Below are 23,329 nucleotides of genomic sequence, written 5' to 3'. Positions count from 1 at the left end.
GTGCAAAGCAGCTGCAGCGCTCAGGAGAAATCAAACCTAAAGTGTATTTAACAGGGTGAGTACTGAGGGCTATAGGAATTGCTATACTGGATCAGACCCAATGGCTATCGAGTCCAGTGTTCATGGTGAGAGATGGTGAGAGTCGGTAGATATGAGAGAAACAGTCCTTAAGAATGATCTTCTCCTAATCCCAATTGTTAGAGAGAGGCTTTAACCCTGAACCCAAGACTTTATATGCCTTTCCAAACTTTTGTGGTCTTTGAATCTTGCTAATGTCTTGGCCTCACTGGCAGCCTGCGGCAATAAGTTTCTTTATGTTGCTCCCATAACTATAGAGCCAGTTGAGCTAGAATGATTTATTACACACAATCCATCCCAAATGTTCCCTTCCTCAGTGTTACAGCTACCAATCCTTTCCTTTCTAGTTTTTGTCATGCACTAGTTCTTATAGTTGACATAAAATTATTCTACTGGATATAACAGTTTGCAAGGTGTTAAATGAAGCAGACAGGTTTACTGATGATGTGGGTAAACTTGTGCCTTTGAATCCTAAGGATCAGTGCATTAAGTAACACATTACCTGAATATCGGGGTGTATGGGGTGTTCAGGGAGGGGTAGCACCTCTGATGTACGGGCATGTCGTGTCCTTTTAGGGCAGCTCGTCCACCTTTGGTCCCCACTTGTCACTCAACTCTCACCTGTGGCTCCTAGTAGCTGTAGCATGTGCAGCGGCCACACCCCGGGCAACAGCTTCGACAGGCTGGCTAAACCAGGTTGAGAGTAGCCGTCGGGTCATCGACCTTCGGTGAGATAGGGACTTGTCTATCCCGAGCATGTGAAGACAGACTCCGGCGGATCGAGCGGATGAGACCTACTAGAATAGGACCAACGGTCATGAAGGTGGTTTCTGCAAGCGATGTGGTACGCTAAGAGCACGGCAAGACATGAAAGATGCCCTGGTCAACCACTGCGCCCAGCCCATCTCCAACCGTCTCGACTTTAGTCCTGCCATTGGAGTAAGATGGAATCTGGGAAGAGAGAGTGAGGCTGACTATGCGCACCTCTCCCTCACTTTAATCCAATTCACGCGCAAGTCTTGACATCTCGACATCTCCTAAGTCCTGTGGCGACGGGCGAGCGACGAAGCAGCAGGTGTGGATACACTGGGAGCTGTAGCCGCGGACCTGCACACAGGCGGCTCAGGTCTAATGGTCGTCTTCTTGCTGGTGGAAGCAACAGCTGGATTCGGCGTCTACCTGAGTGACTGAGCAGCCCTCTTTAGGATTGCACTGCTCACCTCCGTAGTAAGAGGAAGGGGCTAGAAAAGGTGCCCTAAACATTGTTTGCTTCACAGAACCCTGGCCAGCTTACCGCGGCTGGAGGGGATCCCATCTCATGCGGTCGAACAATAAAATTTCGAACAAAATGCAAGATGACACCACTCACTATTGGCACATGGAACGTACGCACGCTTCAGGACAACCCTTTAGCAGACCGCCCAGAAAGAAGAACAGCCCTGGTCGCCAGAGAGCTCACAAGATTTAACATCGATATTGCGGCACTGTGTGAAACTCGTCTAGCAAATGAAGGTCAGCTCATGGAAACAGGAGGTGGTTACACATTCTTCTGGCGTGGACGCAGCAGTGACGAACGTCGTGAATCTGGAGTTGGCTTTGCGGTTAAGAATCATCTTGTCCGCAAACTTGCCAGTCTTCCCAAGGGCGTGAATGACCGACTCATGACACTGCATCTTCCACTACCGAGAGGAAAGCAAGCCACACTGATCAGCGCTTACGCGCCCACAATGACGAATCCGGATGAAGTAAAGGACAAGTTTTATGAAGATCTCGATGCCCTACTCTCATCCGTGAAGCGCACTGACAGGCTGATTCTACTTGGCGATTTCAACGCGAGAGTAGGATCTGATCACATTGCCTGGGATGGCGTCATTGGAAAAAATGGAATCGGTAAATGTAACAGCAATGGCCTACTATTACTGAAGACATGTGCGGCTCATGATTTGATCATCACCAATACCATCTTCCGCCTGCCCACTCGCAAAAAGACGTCCTGGATGCACCCACGCTCTAAGCACTGGCATCTCATTGATTATGTCATTGTGCGGAGGAAAGACAGACAGGATGTAAGGGTGACCAAGGCCATGCCGAGTGCTGACTGTTGGACTGACCACAGACTTATCATCTCCAAATTAAGCTTTCGCATCAAGCCAAAGAGACGTCCGCAGGGAAACAAAGCTGTGATGAAAAAGATCAATGTCAGTAGACTGAGGAACCCCAACACAGCAACTTTACTAGCAGAAGATCTTGGCAACCAACTTTTAGAGCTGCAATTAGAGGAAAATGCTGAGAAGGACTGGGAACGCTTCCGGGATATTGTGCACTCTTCTGCACTAAAGGTTCTTGGACCCTCACACAGGAAACAGCAGGACTGGTTTGATGAAAACGATGAAGAGATCAAGGCCATACTTGCTGAAAAGCATCGCCTTCACCGTGCTCACCAGAATGACCCATCGTCAACAGCTAAGAAAAATGCCTTCAACAACATTCGCAGGATCGTACAGAACAAGCTTCGTAAGATGCAGGACTCCTGGTTGAGTGCCAAAGCAGATGAAATCCAGAAGTTTTCTGATAGAAACGATGCCAAACGGTTCTACGAAGCCCTTAGATCCTTGTATGGACCTCAGCCCTCAGGGAGTTCCCCTCTACTGGACTCAGATGGTGCAACTCTCATTACTGAGAAGGCTCTGATTTTACAGCGTTGGGCTGAGCACTTCCAATCCGTACTGAACCGCCCATCTTCCATCAATAACGAGGCAATTGATAGAATGCCCCAGGCGGATATCAACCACAGCCTGGATGTCTCACCATCAGAGACTGAAACCTTACAGGCCATCAGCCAGCTGTCCAGTGGCAAGGCCCCAGGATTTGATGCGATTCCAGCGGAAGTCTATAAGGGTGGTGGTGCAGTGCTTGTCAACAAACTCACTCAGCTGTTCCAGTCCTTCTGGAATCAAGGATCTATTCCTCAGGAACTGAAAGACGCGTCTATCGTACACCTCTACAAGAGGAAAGGAAATCGACAAGTTTGCGATAATCATAGAGGAATATCACTGCTTTCCATCGCAGGTAAGATCCTTGCACGAGTGTTGCTGAATCGTCTGATTAACCACCTGGAACAGGGTTTATTACCCGAGACACAGTGCGGCTTCCGCAAAGAGCGTGGCACGGTGGATATGATCTTCGCAGCCCGACAGCTTCAAGAGAAGTGTCAAGAGCAGAATCGTGAACTGTACACCACCTTCGTGGATCTCACCAAGGCTTTTGACACTGTCAGTCGCAAAGGTCTGTGGCGCATCATGTCGAAGTTTGGGTGCCCTGACAGATTCATCTTGATGGTACGTCAGTTCCACGACGGCATGACGGCTCGTGTTTTGGATGATGGAGAAGCTTCAGAGGCCTTTCCCGTCACAAACGGCGTCAAGCAAGGGTGTGTGCTGGCACCGACCCTGTTCAGCATAATGTTTTCAGCCATGCTGTCAGACGCCTTTCAGAACAGTTCCTTGGGAATCAGACTGAGATACAGGACCGATGGGAAATTGTTTAACCTGCGAAGACTCCAGGCTGTCACCAAGACAAAAGAGACTGTGTTACGAGATCTCCTTTTTGCTGATGACTGCGCCCTGAATGCTGGATCAGAGCAGGAAATGCAAGCCAGCATGGACAAATTTGCAGCAGCATGCGACAACTTCGGCCTTCTCATCAACACAAAGAAAACCGAAGTGATGCACCAGCCAGCTCCAAAAGCTCAGCATCAAGTGCCCACCATCACAGTGAAGGGACAAAAGCTGCAAGCAGTGGACCAATTTACATATCTTGGCAGCACCCTCTCCCGCTCAGTGACAATTGACATCGAGGTCAACTGCAGAGTCGCCAAGGCAAGCTCTGCGTTCGGCAGACTGTTGACCAAAGTGTGGGACCGCCGTGGAATAAGTCTTGCTACAAAGCTTAAAGTCTATCGAGCAGTAGTGTTAACTACCCTGATGTACGCCAGTGAGACTTGGACTGTATACAGGAGGCACGCTAGGCAACTGAACCACTTCCACACGATTTGCCTCCGCAGACTTCTGAGGATCCGGTGGCAGGATAAGGTGCCAGACACAGAAGTCCTTTCTAGAGCAGGTCTGCCGTCAGTTTACACCCTGCTGATGAAAGCTCAGACACGCTGGGCAGGCCATGTTGCAAGGATGCCAGATCATCGCATCCCTAAACAGCTCTTCTATGGTGAGCTGTTTCAAGGGAAGCGATCGCACGGGGGACAAAAGAAGCGATACAAAGATACGCTTAAAGCCTCTCTCAAGTCCCTGGATATTGACACCACCTGCTGGGAGACCCTGGCACAAGACCGATCAACATGGCACACGCTGATCTACCAAGGCTGTCAAACATCTGAAGCCAGAAGGACAACCATAGCACAAGAGAAGCGAGTACTCCGTAAAGCCAGAGTTGCAAAAGCTGCAACAGTGGTGCCCACACATGTCTGCCCGACCTGTGGTAGAACATTCCGTGCCCGTATCGGCCTTATCAGCCATTTGCGGACACACCATGAACAGTCCATAACCTGTTAGATGTCAAGGTCCTCTTCGAATACGATGGACGAACAACAACAACAACCTGAATATCACTGAGATTCAACAGTTAATGCATTATTCAGACAATACCTGGCTAACAAAGCCTAGTTCCATATCTGCAGCTGCTGCATGCAAATGGAGTGGCTAGACAGAGATGAGCTGAAAAAGAAAACAGACTATCTTCAGAATTAGATCCTGGGAGATGCAGTAGTTGTTGTTACCTGAGACTCGCCTTTCCAGGACTGACTGAAGGGTCCTCACCTTTTGACCCAGATTTGAGTTTGGCTTTATTCAGGGCATCTTTAGAGGGTTTTTTAAGTTAACTGATCTTTGGATTGATTTATTTTAAATTGGTCATCAGATCTGGGGAATTTTTAACACAGACTGATTTTGCTACACCCACCTGTTGCATTATTGCTTATTTTGAAAGTATTTATAAGGTGCTTAATAGCAATAGGAACTACAGAATGTACAGGTACATGACGGGGGAGAGAAGTAACATTCTGGATGTACCTCGTATGACATTTTCTGACTTGGAGGAAAAAGGAGTAGTGGCCAAAGGAGAGGGAAAAATTCACCAAAGCCTTATCCCATGTATTGGCCATGTGGGAGTACAAGGGTGTAGAGAGACTTCATATTGGAGAATAGTGCTGTAGTAAAACAGACCCATAAGCAGAGTCAGCAGGCAGCTGGCAGGCGTGTGTAATTAAATTCCTGGCACACTTTGGAAGTTTTTCTACATTTCCATTGGTCAGCAGATATTTAAGTGTGTAGATTGTCGAAGCTGCCCTGCATGTTCTTCTAAATGTCAGTGAGTATTTGTTAGGAAAATCACAATTGCTTTTCTTTCATTCTCTTACAACTCTTGTTCTCCTCCTCCAATGGATCTGAATATGGCAATTTTGCAAAGGAGGGCAGACGTGAATGAGGGATTGAACGCACATCCTAAATTGTGGATTGAGCAGGAACAATCTAGCTATATGTGGAGCCCAGCTGGTATTCCTTTGTTTTGGAAGTAGAATATGGAAATCACTGAGGAGCTGCCCATATCCAAAGCAGTTTGATATTGGAATTTTGGAAACAATTAAGGAATTCGATTTCTAAATGGACAATCATTAGCCAGAGCATGCAGTGACCTGCAAATATGCAGTGACATTTAAAAGAACATGAAGAGAGTTTTGAGAATCTGTCCGCTAAAAATCTGCTGACCAAAGGAAAAAAAAAACACAGCGTGTGCCAGGAATTTAATTGCACATGCCTGCCAGCTGCCTCTTTGCTTGAGAGCAACATTGTCAGTTGCCTTTTGACTTAGCTATGCCACTGCAATGGAGCAGCTGCTGCGGTTGAAGTTGATACGACTCTGACAGTCATGTGTAAGTTCATCAGAAGGTGAAAAATCTAGGGGTCTCTTGACTTTCTGCCTGGGTCAGACTTATAAAAAGTCAAAAAATGTTCTGATGCCCCTATAACAGAACACAAATGGCTACATTCAGCTGTCACTCACACCAGTCTAGGCCTGAAATAATTCCAGTGAAACCAGTGGAATAACTGGATGTACACCGGGAAAAATGATAGCAGAATTTATTTCAGATGCCTGTGGGTGGATGTTCAATTTATTCTGTTTGTTGTGAGTTGTGATTTTATTAAACCCTGAAAAAAATTACAAAAGGGCAAATTAGCACTCCAGTGCTAATCTGGAGTGATTTCACAGACTTCAATGGCATTACTCTTGATCTAGATCTCATGTAAATCGGAACTGCATTTGGCCCTATGTGTCTTTGTAGGGAAATTTTCAGACACTCAGAAAATGGTCATATGGAACTGCTACCAAGGGAGGCTAGGAGAGGTCTTAGGGAACCCATGTCAAAAATTTGTGCTTTTCTAACTTACCCTATCTCTTTGTACCACTTAGTGGCAGCATGAACACAATCCTGCAGTGAAATAATTGTGACAAAAGAAGCTCTGGAAGATTTGATATAAGTAGTACACTATAATAGAACAGATAATTCCTTTCAGTTTTTGCACCAAGGCTCTGAAAGGAATGGAGAATGTATCATCAAATTAACAATGAAGGGAGGGACTAGCTATTTTTCAAATAAAGAAAGCAAGCATACAACAGTAAAATTTAAAATTGTTCCTTTATATAATCCGTACCGTATGCTCAGAGACACTGACAGATTAATGCTCTTGATCCAGTGCCTAGATACAACCAACATAGGTATGTTAGAAATGCCCCGATAGATATTGGAAAGGTGTCATGAGGAAAAATTGGCAAAGGCTAGAACTGAAGAAAAGAAGTACTTGAGTTATATTTTCAGCCAGCCATGTGATTCTTTCAGGTAATGCTCTCTTCCAACTGCATATATAATATTAGATTTATCAGGCATTGCTTGGGTCCTTAACTCAAATATGTTTTGTTTTTCTTCATTTAAATCATTATTCTGGGGCTAAGTCTGAGGGGTTCCATATGCAGGCTGCCCCAGGGAGAAAGGACAAACCCAGCCCTCTCTGACTACAACAGTTTGGGGGCAGGTGAGAAACACCTGTCCATGGCTGCTGCAGTGAACACCGTTAGGAGAGCAGTGCATGTCCTTCAGCTGTTGAACAAACAGACAACACAGGCAGACTTTCTGAAGTATAAGAACATAAGAACGGCCATACTGGGTCAGACCAAAGGTCCATCTAGCCCAGTATCTTATCTGCTGACAGTGGCCAATTCCAGATGTCCCAGAGGGTGGGAACACAACAGGTAATCCTCACCTGTCATCCACCTCTAGAGAAACAGAGGCTAGGGATACCATTCCTACCTATCCTGGCTAATAGCCATTGATGGACCTGATCTCCATGAATCTATCTAGCTCTTTTTTGAACCCTCTAAAGATCTAGCCTTCACTGCATCCTCTGGCAAGGAGTTCCACAAGCTGACTGTGCACCGAGTGAAGGAAAAATTTCATTTTGTTTGTTTTAAACCTGCTGCCTATTAATTTCATTTGGTGATCCCCCTAATTCTTTTATTGTGGGAATAAATAAATAACTTTTCCTTATTCACTTTTTCCATACCAGTCATGATTTAATAGACCTCTACATATCCCCTCTTAGTCTCCTCTTTTCTAAGCTAAAAAGTCCAAGAATATAGTAGATAGCTGTCCCTTTCTCCACCCCTGCTGGCCCAATGGGGTGATAGCTATCCTGGTCCCAGTCTCTGGCCCCTTGCTGCCTCCCCTCCGGTCATTCTGCAGTATAACTATCCTTCCTGCTAGACCTCTGCATTTCCATTTTATGAGTAACAATCAAATTCCAGGCATGTCCCATTGTCATGGCACAACCAAACTCAACTCTTGCTTTATGTTTTATAAGGGGAAGCTGCATACTGAATTTGGTGGTTTTAGCTCTTACTGTTTAGGATGAGTTCTCGAATAAACGGACTCACAGATAGAAACATTTCTAAAAGATATAGAGGAGGCCATGGATTGAGTACCACCCCATTCTTCATTTTTTAAGTTAGAGCAACTAAGGCAACTTGTATGGACATAGAGGGCTTAAAGTAGTTCTGTTTTACAAGGATGAAGAGAGCAAAACCAGCAATGGACCTCATACAGTAGATCCCACCTCTTCATTTATAGATATTGATATTCCTCTCAGGTCTTCTCAGCCCACCAAGGAGGGAGGAGAAAATGTAGGCATGATAGAGAGATACCCAGTGGTTTCTCAGTGGACATCTGCATTTCCCCAGTGCAACAAAGGAGAGTAACAGGCTGACTTTGGCCAGGTATGCCTGCATATTCTTTGAAGTATTTTGTGGATTGTTTAGACTCTTGAAAATGTGTTGTTTTTTTTAAAGTATTCCATAGCTAAGTTGAGATATGGCAGAGCATATAGTCTCTAATTAGTATTGGGTTTGATATTGGGGAAAGAGAGCACAGCCTGAATTTAAAAAAGTGATGACTTTTATGAAACATCTAAAGAGCAACTGGGCAGAATCCAGATTCCCAAAATGAAAGTAAATCCCCATGTCCAGCTACTGCAGACTGTGAAGAGCGGCAGCAGACATGGACTTCGGAGTTTTTCACTGTGGGAATTAGAATTCCATCCCATGGCTCTTTGAGAATTTCCTGAGGAATTGAAGAGAGGAGAGCCTGGCATCGCAGGGGTCAAACAAAGCCTTTTGGCTCAGCTAGCCCCACCCTGCTTTACCTGTAGCCAATGCCAGGCCTGGAGGGAGGATAAAAGGAAGGAGCCTGGCTCAGTTAGGGGCTGACCAGCAAAGAACAGAGCAGGTTCTGCAGTCTTCAGGACAGGAATCAAAGCCCCTCCACTTGGCCAACCACCGGAGCAAGTAATCCTCCATCCCCACCCCCTGGGACAAAGCGAGGAACCTGCCAGGACCCTAACTAAGGGGAAAACCTGGACTTTTGGGGCCAAGCCCCACACTTAAGGACTATACTAATATAATGGGCTGGAGTTTCTAGGCTGGGGGGGCACCAGCAGCAGGGCTCTGCACCCCCTTTTTTCTGGCTAATTCCGGGACATAACCACTAGGCCATCCTGCCACCAGGGAGACTTAGGCAGAGTCCTTTTCTTTCTGCCTACTATCTGAGCATGTCAGAACACATTAAGAATGTTCAAAAGCTGTTTGGCACAGAAAAGGTGGCACCATGGAGTTCTAGGGTTTTTGTCCCAAGCTATTTCTATATCAGAATTATTTAAGTTCCAAGGGGAAAAATCATTTTTTCCTAACCGCTTGTTCTGAGCTGAGCATCCTGGGTTCTTTCTGGCTTGTGTCATCACCAGTAAAAAGATTCTGCAGGCTTAGTTCTGCCCTCATTTATATTTATTCAACACAACAACATAGGTGCAGCTGAGGGCAGATTTGGCCATGGCAAATATGGTGTTGTACACACACACACACACACACACACACACACACACACACACACACACACACACACACACACACACACACACACACACACACACACACACACACACACACACACACACAGTAAAATCCTGCTCCCTCACTCTTAGCTCAAGAGCTAAGAGGAATAAAATTAGTAACGACTTATATTTATCACTCAGGGTATGTCTATACAGTGCCGTGTAGAACGAAATAAGCTATGCAATTCAAGCTATGCAAATTGTGTAGCTTATTTTGATATAACACCAAATTTTGAAATAGACTATGTATACAGTGCCAACATTTGAAATCTGACATTACCAGGATGTCAGAATAGCAAGCCCTTTATCTTGAATATATTTTGAAATAATGGGTTTGTTGCTAAGATGTAGAAAATGCTATTTTGAGATACCAGACATATCCTGAAATAGCACTGCTGTCTTGACACACCCTCAAAGGAGTAGATAAAACCACACATTTACTCAGTAACAATAGAAGCAGCTGTGTAAAAAGGGGCCATTTTTGTGGAGCATCTCATCCAGCATGTGTTGCAGTCAGTGGAGAGTCTAATTAGTTTCAGTAGTCTTTAGTTTGGACAATGTTACATTTTAGTCCTCTTTGTGAGGTGGATGAGTATTAGTTATTTTCCCCCTTCCACAAATGAGAAAATTGGAGCCGAGGTTAAATAACTTGCCCCAAATCACAAGTCAAAAGAGAGCTAAGAATAGACCCCAAAATCTACTATCCTCTCAGGGCTATTCTGTAACTATTATTCTTCCTCTTTTTTAAATTTGAGAGATACTTGGTTTGTTAACATTGTAACCATAATCATTATTCGTTACAGACTCTAATCTGCTGCTACCATTAGACTTAATGTTTAAGGCTGGAAGGGACCATTAGATGATCTAGTCTGATCTCCTGTAGATCACAGACTATTAATTTCACCCAGTCATGCCAGCATTGAGCCACATAACTTGTCTTTGACTACAGCATAACTAATGTTTGGCTAAAAGAGAAATATGCAGTAGAAGAGATAGAGAATATACTACGTTGCTTGGTGTTTTTTTAGTGTCACCCTCACGGGGTAGTATTTAATGTAGTTTCTGCATTTTATTTTTCATAGATTTTTTTTCTTAAAGCACACTGTCTGCTATTTCAATATGCAATCTTAGATTGCAGTTTACACTTAGATTTAGCTACAAGGACAGATTCTGCTATGTGGTCCCCATCATGTTCCCTTGCAGCTGACTGATACTCACAGGCCCAAGAGGTTAAATTAATCAGATTCAAGGTAGAATGAAAATTTATTTAGGGTTCAAAACCACTCTCAAGTTTAAATATATGTAATCCCTATTGAAATTAATTTGGGTACCTCTGTGTAGAGCAATGCCATGATAAGACTTCAGATTGTAAGGTCTTTGAGGCAGGAACCAAGGGCAGACTTTTGGGAGGGTAGGAAGGACAGCATCTGTGCACACCTAGTGACCAGCCAGATGTGAGAGGCATGCATGGAATGCAAATATTTTCCCCTCACTCCCTTAGCATCTGGGGAACAAGATGAAAAGCAAGCCACATCCTTGGCTATGTCTACACTGCAGAGTTTTTGCACAAAAACTCATGGAGCGTCCTCACTACAAGCACATTTTTGTGCAAGAAAAAGTATAGTAGATCGTCAGAAGGCAGGGCTTTTTGCACAAGAGTTATTCCTCTTTCTATGAGGAATAAGCCTTTTTGTGCAAGAGCTCTTGCGCAAAAAGGCATGTGTGGACGGACAACAGGGGTTTCTTGAGCAAGAAACCCCTATCGGAAAAAGCACAGGTGCTTTGATTGCTGTTAACAGAATGGCCATCAGAGCTTTCTTGCGCAAGAGCGTCCATGTCAGTGTGGATGCTCTCTTGCACAAAAGCACATGGCAGTGTGGATGCGTTCTTGCACAAGAAGTTTTTGTGGAAGATCTCTACTGCAAAAAGTTCTTGTGCAAGAAGCCTGCAGTGTAGACGTAGCCCAGCTGGAGTGCACGGCGGTTGCCCCCCTCATCCCTCATGAACTTTTGTCTTTGGCAGGAGCTATGAATCAAGTTCTACTTTGCCTGGTGGAAATCCAGATTAGTTTAACTGAGCTTCGTTTTAAATTAGCTTCTTAGCCTTGGAAAAATCAACACATGTTGTAAGACCATCTTCAAATCAAATCATTAAAAATGTTTATGCCATAATTTCAGAATGATAGTGCTCTACAGTAACACAAAGAGTCCCAGAGTGACTCTGTGCTTCCTGACTTTAAAAGCATGTCAGTATATCATCCTACTGAGTAAAACAATTAGCAAACTCTACACAGATACTGTAGTTCTTCAGTTTGATTTATAAATTATTTTAACAAGCTTTCTGCAAGGCCTTTTTGGAATTCATCTGCCTCTAGAATGAAATCTTAGCACTAATTTCCTATAGTTATATTTTTTAAAGGGAATTTATTTTTGAGTACAGCAGACATTTCTATAATCTTAAAGATTTTACCTCATAGATGTTTAGGTCCACAGTTTCAAGTCTAAGTGCCTAAAGCAAGGCATCTAAATCTATATGAAGCTACCCTAACAGAAGTGGTCTGACTTTCACAGGTACCCATGGGCACCCTTGGCCATCACTGAAGTCAAAAGGAGATTCTGGTTGTACTCAGAACCTCTGAAAATCAGTCCAATCACTGAATTAGAAATTATGAGCCTTTAACAGTGGCTGGTGTGAGTGGTTCTGGGACCTGCAATGTGCAGAAGGTCAGACAGGATGGTCACAATGTCTAATCTGGCCTTAAAATCTCTGAGTCAATATGGATTGTGGTGTTGAGTGTTAGATCTGAAGTAGAGCTCTGCATAGTTCAAAAGCTTGTATCTGTTACCAGCAGCAATGGGGCCACTAAAAGATATTACCTTACCCACCTTGTCCTTTGTTTCAAAAGACTTATCTATGTAGTGTTTTAGCCTGCACTGGAAGAGTGAAAATTCAAGTTCATAAGAACATAAGACTATCCACAATGACTCAAATATGTCTCTTGAATGGTAATAACTAATTTAGACCCCATCATTTTATATGTATAGTTGGGCTTAAGTTTTCCAATGTGCAATACATTGCATTTATCAGCATTGAATTTCATATGCCATTTTGTTGCCTATTCACCCAGGATTAAGAGATCCTTTTGTAACTTTTTGCAGTCTGCCTGGGACTTAACTGTCTTGGGGAGTTTTGTTCACACTAGCCATGATGTGTCATAACTGGCCTATGCAACCCTGGTAGTACGCACTAAATGGGAATATGCTAATGTACACTAGGAAATTTTTAGTGTGCACGTGCCAGCAAGTGCATGCAATGCATGTATGGACAGAAACGCACACCCCTCTGTATCAGACTAACACACCATGCAGACAAGCCCACAGTTATTGTAGCCCAGATTATCACCTCTGCCCACTGAAAGGACATCAGTAGAACAGGTCACAATTTCCTGATCCCGGGGCCTTGTTTACACCATAGCCATATTCTGCATAAATTAAAGAAGCTGGGGAGCTGTTTTAACTTCCCGGATATATATGTTACCCAATTGTCCAGCTATCTAGTAAAAACAAGGGCTTGGGTTAGACTTAGGATCTAGAAATAACAGCATAGATATTTCCACTTCGATTGATGCTGAGACTTACACCCTCCCGGCTTGCTGGGTTTCAGAGCCTAGACTCCAGCCCAAGCTAGAGCTATGCTGCTTTTGTTAGCCCTATGTAGCACAAGCCCAGTCAAATTGGGTCAATTGACTTGGGCTCTGAGGCTCACTGTGGTGGATTGTGGGATTTTTAGTTTTATTTGCTGGTTAGATGTACCTCAGATCAGCCACCAGTCACCGACAGTTGTAGTGCACCATTCTCTGGCTACCCCTCTGCTATGGAAAATGTACAGCTTGGAAGATCCAGCTAATCTCCTGGCCTATTTTTCTGGAGTGAGCTGGAAATCTGGCACATTATTTATTGGAACTATTCCTGGCTGATATCTTATTAATAGTTCATTGTAGAACCTTTCTGAATTGTGCATGGAATGCAGCGCTGATGATTAAACTGTGGCATGTAAAAGTGATTTTATAATCTGGCTAAGCTATTTATTCTTAAAACATCTGTTGTCTTTATATGTAGATTATCTGCAGATAATACAAGGCCCATAAATAGGGTTTGTATCAGGGCCATTTTTTTTAACTATACCGCTTGACTGCACATGGATGGTCATTCTGAGAGCTGGTGTTCAGCTGACAAGAATTATAAGAGGGCTAGGACAATGCTTTGATCTTTAAACTATGCTTTTTACCTACAAAAATATCCTTGTCGCCTGCAAGACCTGTCAATAAAGTACCAGCAGATAAATACTGGTGGAGTGCTTGTGTCGCCTGAAAAAAAAAAAAAAATTAAACACTAAAATCCATAGATTCTCTAACCTTTTCAAATAGGCCAAAGAGTATTTTCAAATTGTACCTTTTTGGATCATGGTTTTTATAGCTCGACATCTGAACTAAAGAACATTTTTTTCTGCATTAAACTGAACTAGCACTGAAGATGATTTTAGTGTTTTAACACACAGAGAAGATGTGATGAGATACAGTAGCATCTATGGGGCTTTTTAAGAATGGCTTAGGTCCCGATGCTGAGAGCACTTACCATGTTACAAGGCAAGGCTTTAGCAAGGAATGACATTCTTTTTATGTTGCAGGAAGTGTGTCTGGGAAGTTGGGGGCCAGTGTGATGGTGAGACCTTCCTGCCTGCAAAGTAACAGGGGACTGTTTGAAATCCTAAGAGTGATGATTCTATTTTCACAACAGTTTTAGCCTGTCACCTACATGTCACTAGTTTTCAGCTGGTTCTTTTACTGTTGTGGGAGCATATCTATTAGAATCTTGCACTCCATGCTCCTGTGATTCTCTATGCTGGAGGAAGCAGAACTGGATCTTTCCTGCAAACACTGTGCTATCTGAGAGATTCTTCAACATTGTTCAGTACAAATGGAGATCATCTGTGAGTTCCATACTCTGGCCCCGCGCACTGGAGGAGGCACCCTACAGTAAGCCTTCTGCTAGCATTATATCACTTAGCTTGCAAATTATTTGTATGTTGTTCATCAAGTGTTGATTAAAAATACTATTAATCCTATCTCTGCTCCAGGTTGATAATTGTGTAAGTGTCTGATGCCGGGAGCGAGGAGCTACTAAGTAGTCAAAAATATATATTTTTTTGTTTGTTCATCAAAGGAAACTTGCTCTTTTTTTTTTTTTTTTTTTTTTTTTTTTGTCCTTTCTCTTTTTGGTCCCCTTTTGATTTTGCTCATTGCTTATAAGCATGCTAGCTAGAAGTGATAAAGTACTGCAATGATGATGCCAGGGCAGTTCTGGAAATAGTGCTGCTTGAAAAGAGAAATCACAAAATTCATTATTTATAAGTTTCACAATCAGATAATGTCAGACAAAAACACTAAGGTAAGGCTGCTCAGATTTGACACCATAAATCTGAAGGTCATAATCAAATGCTTCTATACTATGAGTCTTAAAAATAATCAAGATAAAGATAAATAATGCAGTTACATATTTAGTATGACTAAGGAATAAGCATAACTATGCATCTCTTTTTCAGCCCTCCCTCGAACTGATTCAAACCCCAACTTTTTTGAGGTTTATGAATGTTTGCCTTAGAACCACATCTCTACTTCTTACCTGTGGTGACAAATCCTGCATGCTGCAACTCCCTGTTCAAGGGTGATAGGGTATTTCTCCCCACTGTCAGGTGTTTTCAGAGTGGACATGGAAGCCAATTTGCCTGTGTGACTCAGGATATTTCATAGGTACAGCTGTCTCTCAAGCCCTGTGACTCCTCCACTGTTTCCTGCCAATCAGTCACTTTAAAATTCAGAATATGCTTTAAATTACACTCTCAAATTTCTCATTCCATTTGAAAAAGGAGATTCAGCACCCTACCTACCTGTAGGTAATGGACTGAAACTTGGAAAAATCAGTGCAATATCTAGCAACAGTCAGAAAAGCAAAAAAGATACTGGATTGTAGAAGCAGACTTTAAATCAAAACAGAACATTGTGGGACGGAAGTGTACTTTTGGCACCATACTAAAGAGGCAAGATAAAACTGTAAGAAACAATTCTGATAATTTGAAAAGGCACAGAAGAGTTCCAAGGAAATAGTCTTATACATTATAACTATAGGAAAACCAGGTTTATTAATGAGGAAAGTGGGGATTAAAGGAGGGGCTTACTCATGTTCAATTTTTGGAGAAGTTTAGAGAAGTCAGATTGTGACAGATCGGGCACAGCTGAGGGTGTCTGGGCACAGCTGAGGGTGTCCGCTCAGGGTGAATTGCTCAAATCCGGGGCTCCTTACAGCCCCCAGACTGGTGACCTCTCCACACAGGTCACAAACCAGTCCCACAGAGTGCTTCAGCAGCCTGCCTGAAGCCTCACGACAAAACCCCTCTGACACCCCAGCAATAACCGTGCCCCAGATGGCCCCAGACCTCATACACAGGTGGGGGGTCCTAGCACCCAATCCCACCTACCCTGAACAAGTTCTGTCCGGTTCCAAGAAACCAGCCACAGATCCCTGGTCGATTTACCCTCTGGATCTTACCCACAAATCACGCTGGGCCAATCCTTTAGAATATATATCTAAAGGTTTATTATTACAAGAAAGAAAAGCATGAGAGTAAGGTTATTAAAGTACAGTACGTTACATGCACCGAATCTCCCAGTTCTCGATGCAGGCTCTAGCAGAGATGTTGCAGCTGCTGGTTTAAAAGTTCTTATTGCACATCCTAAGATCAGGATGGGTTCACAGGTCTTCCAGGCTCTTCGATCCCTGCAGTGCTGCCTCTGGGATGAAGTGCTGAGCTGAGAACCAAATGGCATCGACCACATGGCCTCTTTATACCTCCTTCCTGGCCTCTTCTTGTATGCAGCAGGTCACCTGGTCAGAGGCCAATCTCTATGTTCCCTGCTGGCTGCTCTCAGGTGACAGCCCCCATTCTTTGGGTGTGTCCATAGCCCATTGAGAGCCATTGTTCCACAGGGCTTCGCTACTCAGCCTGTCCATAGCAATGCTTAACCACATTCAGAGAAATATTCAGCTTCCACACAGATTACAGATTCCTACCTACACACATAGACATTATATACTCACATAAATAGCGTACATAAGATCAACCAACGATAAGCTCCCATTCAATACCCCACATGGCTCCCTTTTATACCAATTTCTGGGGCCAACACCCCCACCTAGGGGCGCAGCAGCGATCTGGCTGCTTCCCTCCAATTCGGTAATGTGACACAGATTGCACAAAATTATTCAGGAATATAACATGCAATTACACTGTGTTGTAATTTTTTGAGCCTAAGAAAAGATCCATATAAGGGAATTCATGAGGACTGTTAAAAAAGTCAATCCATTGTAAAGTACTGTGTTTCCCTGATGCCATGGTATCATTACCTAATTGTCTTTTCTAAGAACATAATTCCCACTGCTATTGGGATTGATGTAAGTATCAAGCCAGTTATCCATGTTTATAACTGGGATTGAGTACACCACGATATCACCATACCACCAAATGCTCATCATAAATAGATGAGCACTGGAGCATTCAGCACTGGAATTATATTGCCTCTTCATGAACAGCTAAACATCTGTTGGTATGGTACCTACCAGGAAGGCAGTCACTTTTAATCAGAAACAGCTGTTTATGGTGAAATTCATCCCTGTACACCTCTTAAACCCCACTTAAACACATAGCAGGATGCTGAATATTAAAGAGAATTCAGAGCAGGTTATACTGACTTGTGCTGAGAAGTTCATCAGGCCTTTGAAATGCTTGTATAAAAATGAAAGCCCTGTGGAAAGTAATATGCAACTGACTGAGGTCCTGGGATCAATAACATTTATTATTAGTGGAGAAACAGCAAGTCTTGATGACTTGTCAGTTGGATTTTGTAAAGCCCCCCGGGATACACTTTGCCTAGTCCAGCGGAGTATGTATGATGAATCTTTCCAAGCCAAGATATGTCCTGATATTTTGAGAAAACTATTTATTACCATGTTACTTAATCCTTGGAAAAATGCCCAGAGCTACAATACTTATTACCCCTTTTCACTTATCAGAGCAAACAATAAAGATATTGGCTAAAATCTTTGCAAAATGCCGGATTTTTTTTCTTCCAAGAATGAGATTATCCAAAAAGCAGACCTTGATAATATAAAATAGGAAAGTCTATTTTTATCAGAAAATTAGACTGGTTATAAATCTAATTAACTTGTTTGACCATAAAAACACTCAGATTACAGTTATTACTCTGGAGGAAAGAAAGCCTTTGATAGAATAGGATGGAAGTTTGAATTCATATTTGTTTGTTTCAATAAATTAAAGAGAACTTTTGTTAGTGGATCTCATAGTATTGAGACAACAATGACCTTGTATTTCCTCCACAAACATGTGATACACTTAATCTGTGTTCATCTGTGTCAACCGTAAACAATTGATGGGGTTGCGATGAATGTCTTGTGGTGTTTTATGGATGAGAGAGAGGTGTTTCATGAAGTGTTTCCTAATCCATTGAAGGCCAAAAGGAAATCCATGTGAGGCTGTGAAGTCACTAAGGCTGTGTCTAAACTACATGGCTCCATCGATGGAGCCATGTAGATTAGGCTGATTGGCAAAGGGAAATGAAGTCGCGATTTAAATAATCGCGGCTTCATTTAAATTTACATGGCTGCTGCGCTGAGCCGACAAACAGCTGATCTGCTGTTTGTTGGCTCAGAGGGCTAGTCTGGATGCTCCTGCGCTGACCTGAAAGCCCTTTATTGACCTCCCCGTTATGCCTCGTAGGATGAGGTTTACCGGGGAGGTCGATAAAGGGCTTTCATGTCGGTAGGGGAGCATCCAGACTAGCACGCTGAGCCGACAAACAGATGATCAGCTGTTTGTCGGCTCAGCGCGGCAGCCATGTAAATTTAAATGAAGCCGCGATTATTTAAATCGCAGCTTCATTTCCCTTTGCCAAACAAACAAATCTACATGGCTCCGTTGACGGAGCCATGTAGTTTAGACGTACCCTGTATGTCCAAGGAAATGTTATGAATGAGGATGAAAGTTAGGAAGCATCCTAAAACTCTGCCTTGTCTTGCTTGATAGGGTATTTACCTTTCTTCTTCTTATCCATTTTTTGAGTAAAATTTATATCTAAACCATAGCAAAAGGTGGAAAAAGGGTAGAAATGGTCAGTGGAAACAAGCAGTCAGTATATCTGATCAAAAATGTTAGGAATTCTGTATAATCAATAAATACTTGAGTACCCACTTCAAGCTCCTTTCCCCCTCCCAGCTTTAGAGAAATTTCTGCGCTTAGTCATTTTGTGAAACTTTTTGCTCTGCAGATGTAATAACAGTGGATACAAATAATGGCCTACTTTTACAGAGCCTGATTATCTAGTTTCAGCAGTGTAAAGCAGAAGTAATGCTCTTTAAGGGGAGATATGCATACTGATATAAAACTGGGATAAGTCATAGGAAAATCATGTTTATATTGTCTATAGCTCTAGGTCCACACATACTACACAAGATGTCATTGTGATATGAGCTGATGCTAACCCTGACACTTGTAGATTGTTGCCCACATAATTTCTGGTGTTTTATGTAACTAGCCCTTGAGTATCTCCAGAAATCTTCTCCATGAATCATCACCTTATAGTGGTGTGTTCCAATGACCCCCGCCAGGAGTCATGTACTCCCTTAGTGTCATATATGATCAAAGGTGATGTACCAGAAAAAGTGTGATCCAAGAAGGCCTCAAAGGCAGAGCAGGTGGAGAATAACTGCACAATGGAGGTGAAACTGTTTTGAAATTTTACAGCGGCTGTGAAGGTGGATGAAGGCTACAGCAGATAGAGGATCTCCAATTGTTGTAATGTCCATGCCATTGATTTTAACCCCTCTACTTGTTAACCCCTCTATTTGTCAAGTACAGTGTGGTACTTTTGTGCACGAGTCTCCCCTCTTTAAAAGAAGTCCTGCATAGGCATCTTCCAGTTTTTGGGAAAACAACATCTGCACAAGTCAAAAGTCTGTGTGATGAGTGACGATGGGAAGAGGACAGTGAGATTTGGAAATTCCTAGTCACAGATGCACAGGTGGTGGGTGTGTGATTCAGTTGTCTTGCTTGAGGACTGAGGCATGTCGAGCAGCTCAGCAGCTGCATCAATGACTGAGCAGTCCTCTTTAGGACCCACTCTGCTCACCCCACATGGGGAGGGGGCTAGAAAAAGTGCACTAAAAATAGTCTTGCCTCTCTTTTTTCTCTTGGCTGAATAGCCACAACCAGCAGGATCACCAACCCAGCAGTCGAAAATGTACAAAACTTTTCAACTTTGGAACCTTGAATGTACGTACTCTGATGGATAACTCAGATGGTGACCAACCAGAGCAAGGTATACCTATCATTGCTCATGAATTAAATTGGTTTAACATCGATCTTGCTGCTTTGTCTGAAACTAAAAGAGCTGATGAAGGACAGGTGAGGGAGAAGAAAGGAGAATACATCTACTTCTGGAAGAAAAAATCTTTAGATGAACCTTGATTGTATCGAGTAGGCTTTGCTATAAAGAACAAGCTCATAAGATGCCTCTCTGAGCTGCCAGTAGGCATCAATGAGTGGCTTATAACACTCCAATTGAGGCTCACCAAAACCCAACAGATAACAATTGTGAGAGCCTATGCGCCATCCATGGACACTGATGAGTATGTGAGGGAAGATTTCTACTTTCAACTAGAAACCATTTTAATGGAGACCCCTAAAGAAGATAAAATCATTATTCTGGGGGATTTCAATGCACTTATTAGATGAGACTCAGACCTGTGGAAAGGGACAATTAGGAAAGAAGGAGTTGGAAAAAGCAACTCAAATGGAACTCTGTTCCTGACCAAGTGTGCTGAACATGAACTTATCACAAACACCCTTTTTTTTTTTTTTTTTTTTTTTTTTTTTACAAAAATGAGTTCAAAATGTCTTGGAGACGCCCATGTTCCAAGTACTGGCATCTTCTCAACGAGGTCATAGTGCATGCTTGAGATTGCAGTGACTTACTTCTGACAAGCAATGACAAGTGCTGATGCCTGCTGGACTGATCATTGCATCATTTGATCCATAATGAGGATTAGGATCACTCCCAAATGGAGGCTGCAAAAGAAGCAGGTCAGGCTCAAGCTGAAGGTTCAAGATGTGAAGGACCCCGTTAAGCATGACCACTTCCAAGCAGTCTTAGAAGAAAAGCTTCCATCAGAGTTTCTGGAAGAAATTGAGGAACATTGGAGCTAGCTGAAAGCTGTGAGGAAACCATTGGCTGTCACATCAGATGTCATCAGGACTGGTTTGTTGAGAATGATGTTGAAATCGAGCAATTCATCAATGAGAAGAGAATGGTATTTTGTTCTGGGTAGAATGTTATAAGTTGCAAGACAAAGAGAGAAGCCCATGGTAAGGTGAATGCAGAAATTCAATGTAAAACCAGATAACTCAGAACAAATAGTGGACTGAGTGCAAGAACTCCAACATTTCATGGACACCCATAATACACATGGTTTTAGTGCCATTAAAGCTGTTTATGGGCCATCTTGTCATAGCATGAACACCTTTCTCTCTAAGGATGGAATCACACTTCTGAAGGACAATGAAGCCATTAATTTTCACCGGAAAGAACATTTTGGAGATCTTCTTAATTGTAACTCCATGGTTTGTGGATGAAGCTCTTGAGCAAACCCACCAACAACTTTCTAGGGATGAGCTTTGAGACTCTCCCAATTTGCATGAGGTATACAATGCCATCAAGCAGATGAAGAACAAGTCAGCAGGTCCAGATGGGATTCCCACTGAAATCTTTAAAGATGGTGGACCAGAGTTAATTTGGCATCTTAGCCTGCTTATCCTTAAAATCTGGATAAAGGATACCAAGTGAAATGAGGGATGCCTTCATTATAACCTTCTTTTTAGTAAGGGGATAAAGTGGACTGTGAAAACTATCACTGTATCTCTCTCCTTGCTGTTGCAGGCAAAGTTCTGTCTCTGGTTCTTGCAACCCATCTTCTGCCCCTGTCAGAAGAAATTTTACCGGAGTCACAGAGTGGCTTCTAACTATGTCGCAGAACTGTGGATATGATCTTCATTGCATGGCAACTGCAAAAAAGTGTTGGGAGCAAAACTGGCCGCTATACATAGTTTTTATTGATCTAACTAAAGTCTTTGACTCAGTGAATTGATGTGCCATTTGGACTGTGCTTTCAAAGACTGGATGTCCTGATAAATATTTCAGTGTCCTAAAGTTGCTTCATGACAACATGAAAGCAACTGTTCTGAGTACCACTTTCAAAGTACAAACAGGAGTCAAACAGAGCTGTATCATCACCCCAACCATATTCACTGTCTTTATTGCTGTCATTTTCTACCTAAGTGCTGAGAAGCGCTCAGCTAGCATTGAAATAATCTACAGAATGGATGGAATGCTGTTTGGGGTTAGCAGGCTGAAAGTTTAGAGTAAGATTTCCACCACAGCCACTGTGGAAGTTCAGTATGCTGATGACAATGCAGTTTTTCCCACTTTGAGGAAGATCTTGAAACTATCCTGAAGGTGTTTGCTGATTTTTGTCCAAGTCTTGGTCTCACCCTGAGCATCAAGAAAACCAAAGTGTTCCATCAGACCTCTCCAAATGAAGTACCATACGCCTCGTCTATTAAAACCTAGGAAGAGGCACTGGAGAAAGTCCATCATTTTCTCTACCTTGGAAGTTATATTTCATCCAAGGCAGATATTGATGTAGAAACCCAGCATCGTCTCAGCTGTCCCAGTGCAGCCTTGGTTCGTTTATGGCACAGGGTTTTTGAAGATCACAACATTCGAACAGACACCAAACTTGTCTATCAAGCCATCATACTCCCAACACCATTGTATGGATCTGAAACCTGGATAACCTACAAACATCATGTGAAAGTCCTTGAGAAGTATCACCAATGCTGCCTCCACAAGATCTTGAAGATTAAATGGAAAGACAGGTGCACTAACATCAGTGTTCTGGAAGAGGCAAAGACCACCAGTATCGAGACAATAATCATCAGTCAGCAACTTTGCTGGATTGGTCACCTTGTTCAGATGCCAGACAATCGCCTCCCAAAACAGATCCTGTTTTCTCAGCTGAAAGAAGGGTACCATAATGTGGGAGGGCAACGAAAGTGTTATAAGAACTTGCCAAAGGTTAACTTAAAGTGTAACATTGACACTTGGGAGACACTCACCCAGGATCACTCAAAATGGAGATAAGTCCTACACAATGGCTCCCTGGATTTTTAACTTGCCTGCTGACAAACTGAGGAGAAGAAGAAGCACGGGAGGAAGCGGAAACTGGCTTCAAGTCATGGTCAACAGCTTTCTGCTGTACCTGGAAACATCTGCTCTCGTTGTAATGGAACTTGTGGTTCAAGAATCTGCCTTATCAGCCACCTGAGGGTCCATGACTCCCATGGAAGATGATCATACCAGTGATCGCCATCATCATTTCCAGAAATTGAGGCAAACAGGTTTTAACTCAGAAATTAACTTTTGTCTTATATGAATTCATGGCCTAATACATATATTTGGAACCCAAGAAGCTTGTGGGAAGGAACGAATAACCATACTTTACTGCCTGTCTAGTAATAGGAGCAGATTTGAAAAGCACAGTATAATGCTATCCGAT

The 23,329-nt window shown here is 42.9% G+C and overlaps 1 protein-coding gene across 1 annotated transcript; it reads left to right on the top strand.

Annotated features, from left to right (window-relative positions):
- Positions 1-594: 594 nt before the first annotated feature.
- On the top strand, positions 595-22,914 carry LOC142830016 (uncharacterized). The gene is made up of 4 exons (XM_075932854.1): positions 595-4,572; positions 14,559-14,622; positions 19,919-20,120; positions 22,402-22,914. The coding sequence occupies exons 1-4, from the start codon at positions 1,434-1,436 to the stop codon at positions 22,912-22,914; spliced, it is 3,918 nt and encodes a 1,305-aa protein (XP_075788969.1). The 5' UTR covers positions 595-1,433.
- Positions 22,915-23,329: the final 415 nt, after the last annotated feature.

The sequence above is a fragment of the Pelodiscus sinensis genome, chromosome 6 (genome assembly GCF_049634645.1).
Source record: "Pelodiscus sinensis isolate JC-2024 chromosome 6, ASM4963464v1, whole genome shotgun sequence".
Taxonomy (NCBI): domain Eukaryota; kingdom Metazoa; phylum Chordata; order Testudines; family Trionychidae; genus Pelodiscus; species Pelodiscus sinensis.
Note: the sequence above shows the minus strand (reverse complement) of the source record. Positions and strands in the feature narration are given on the sequence as shown.

Coding starts and splice junctions, on each gene's coding strand:
- LOC142830016 (XM_075932854.1), top strand. CDS start 1,434: ATGACACCACTCACTATTGGCACATGGAACGTACGCACGCTTCAGGAC. Junction 4,573..14,558: donor ACATGTCTGCCCGACCTGTG/GTAGAACATTCC, acceptor AACATTGTTCAG/TACAAATGGAGATCATCTGT. Junction 14,623..19,918: donor ACTGGAGGAGGCACCCTACA/GTAAGCCTTCTG, acceptor TTGGCTGAATAG/CCACAACCAGCAGGATCACC.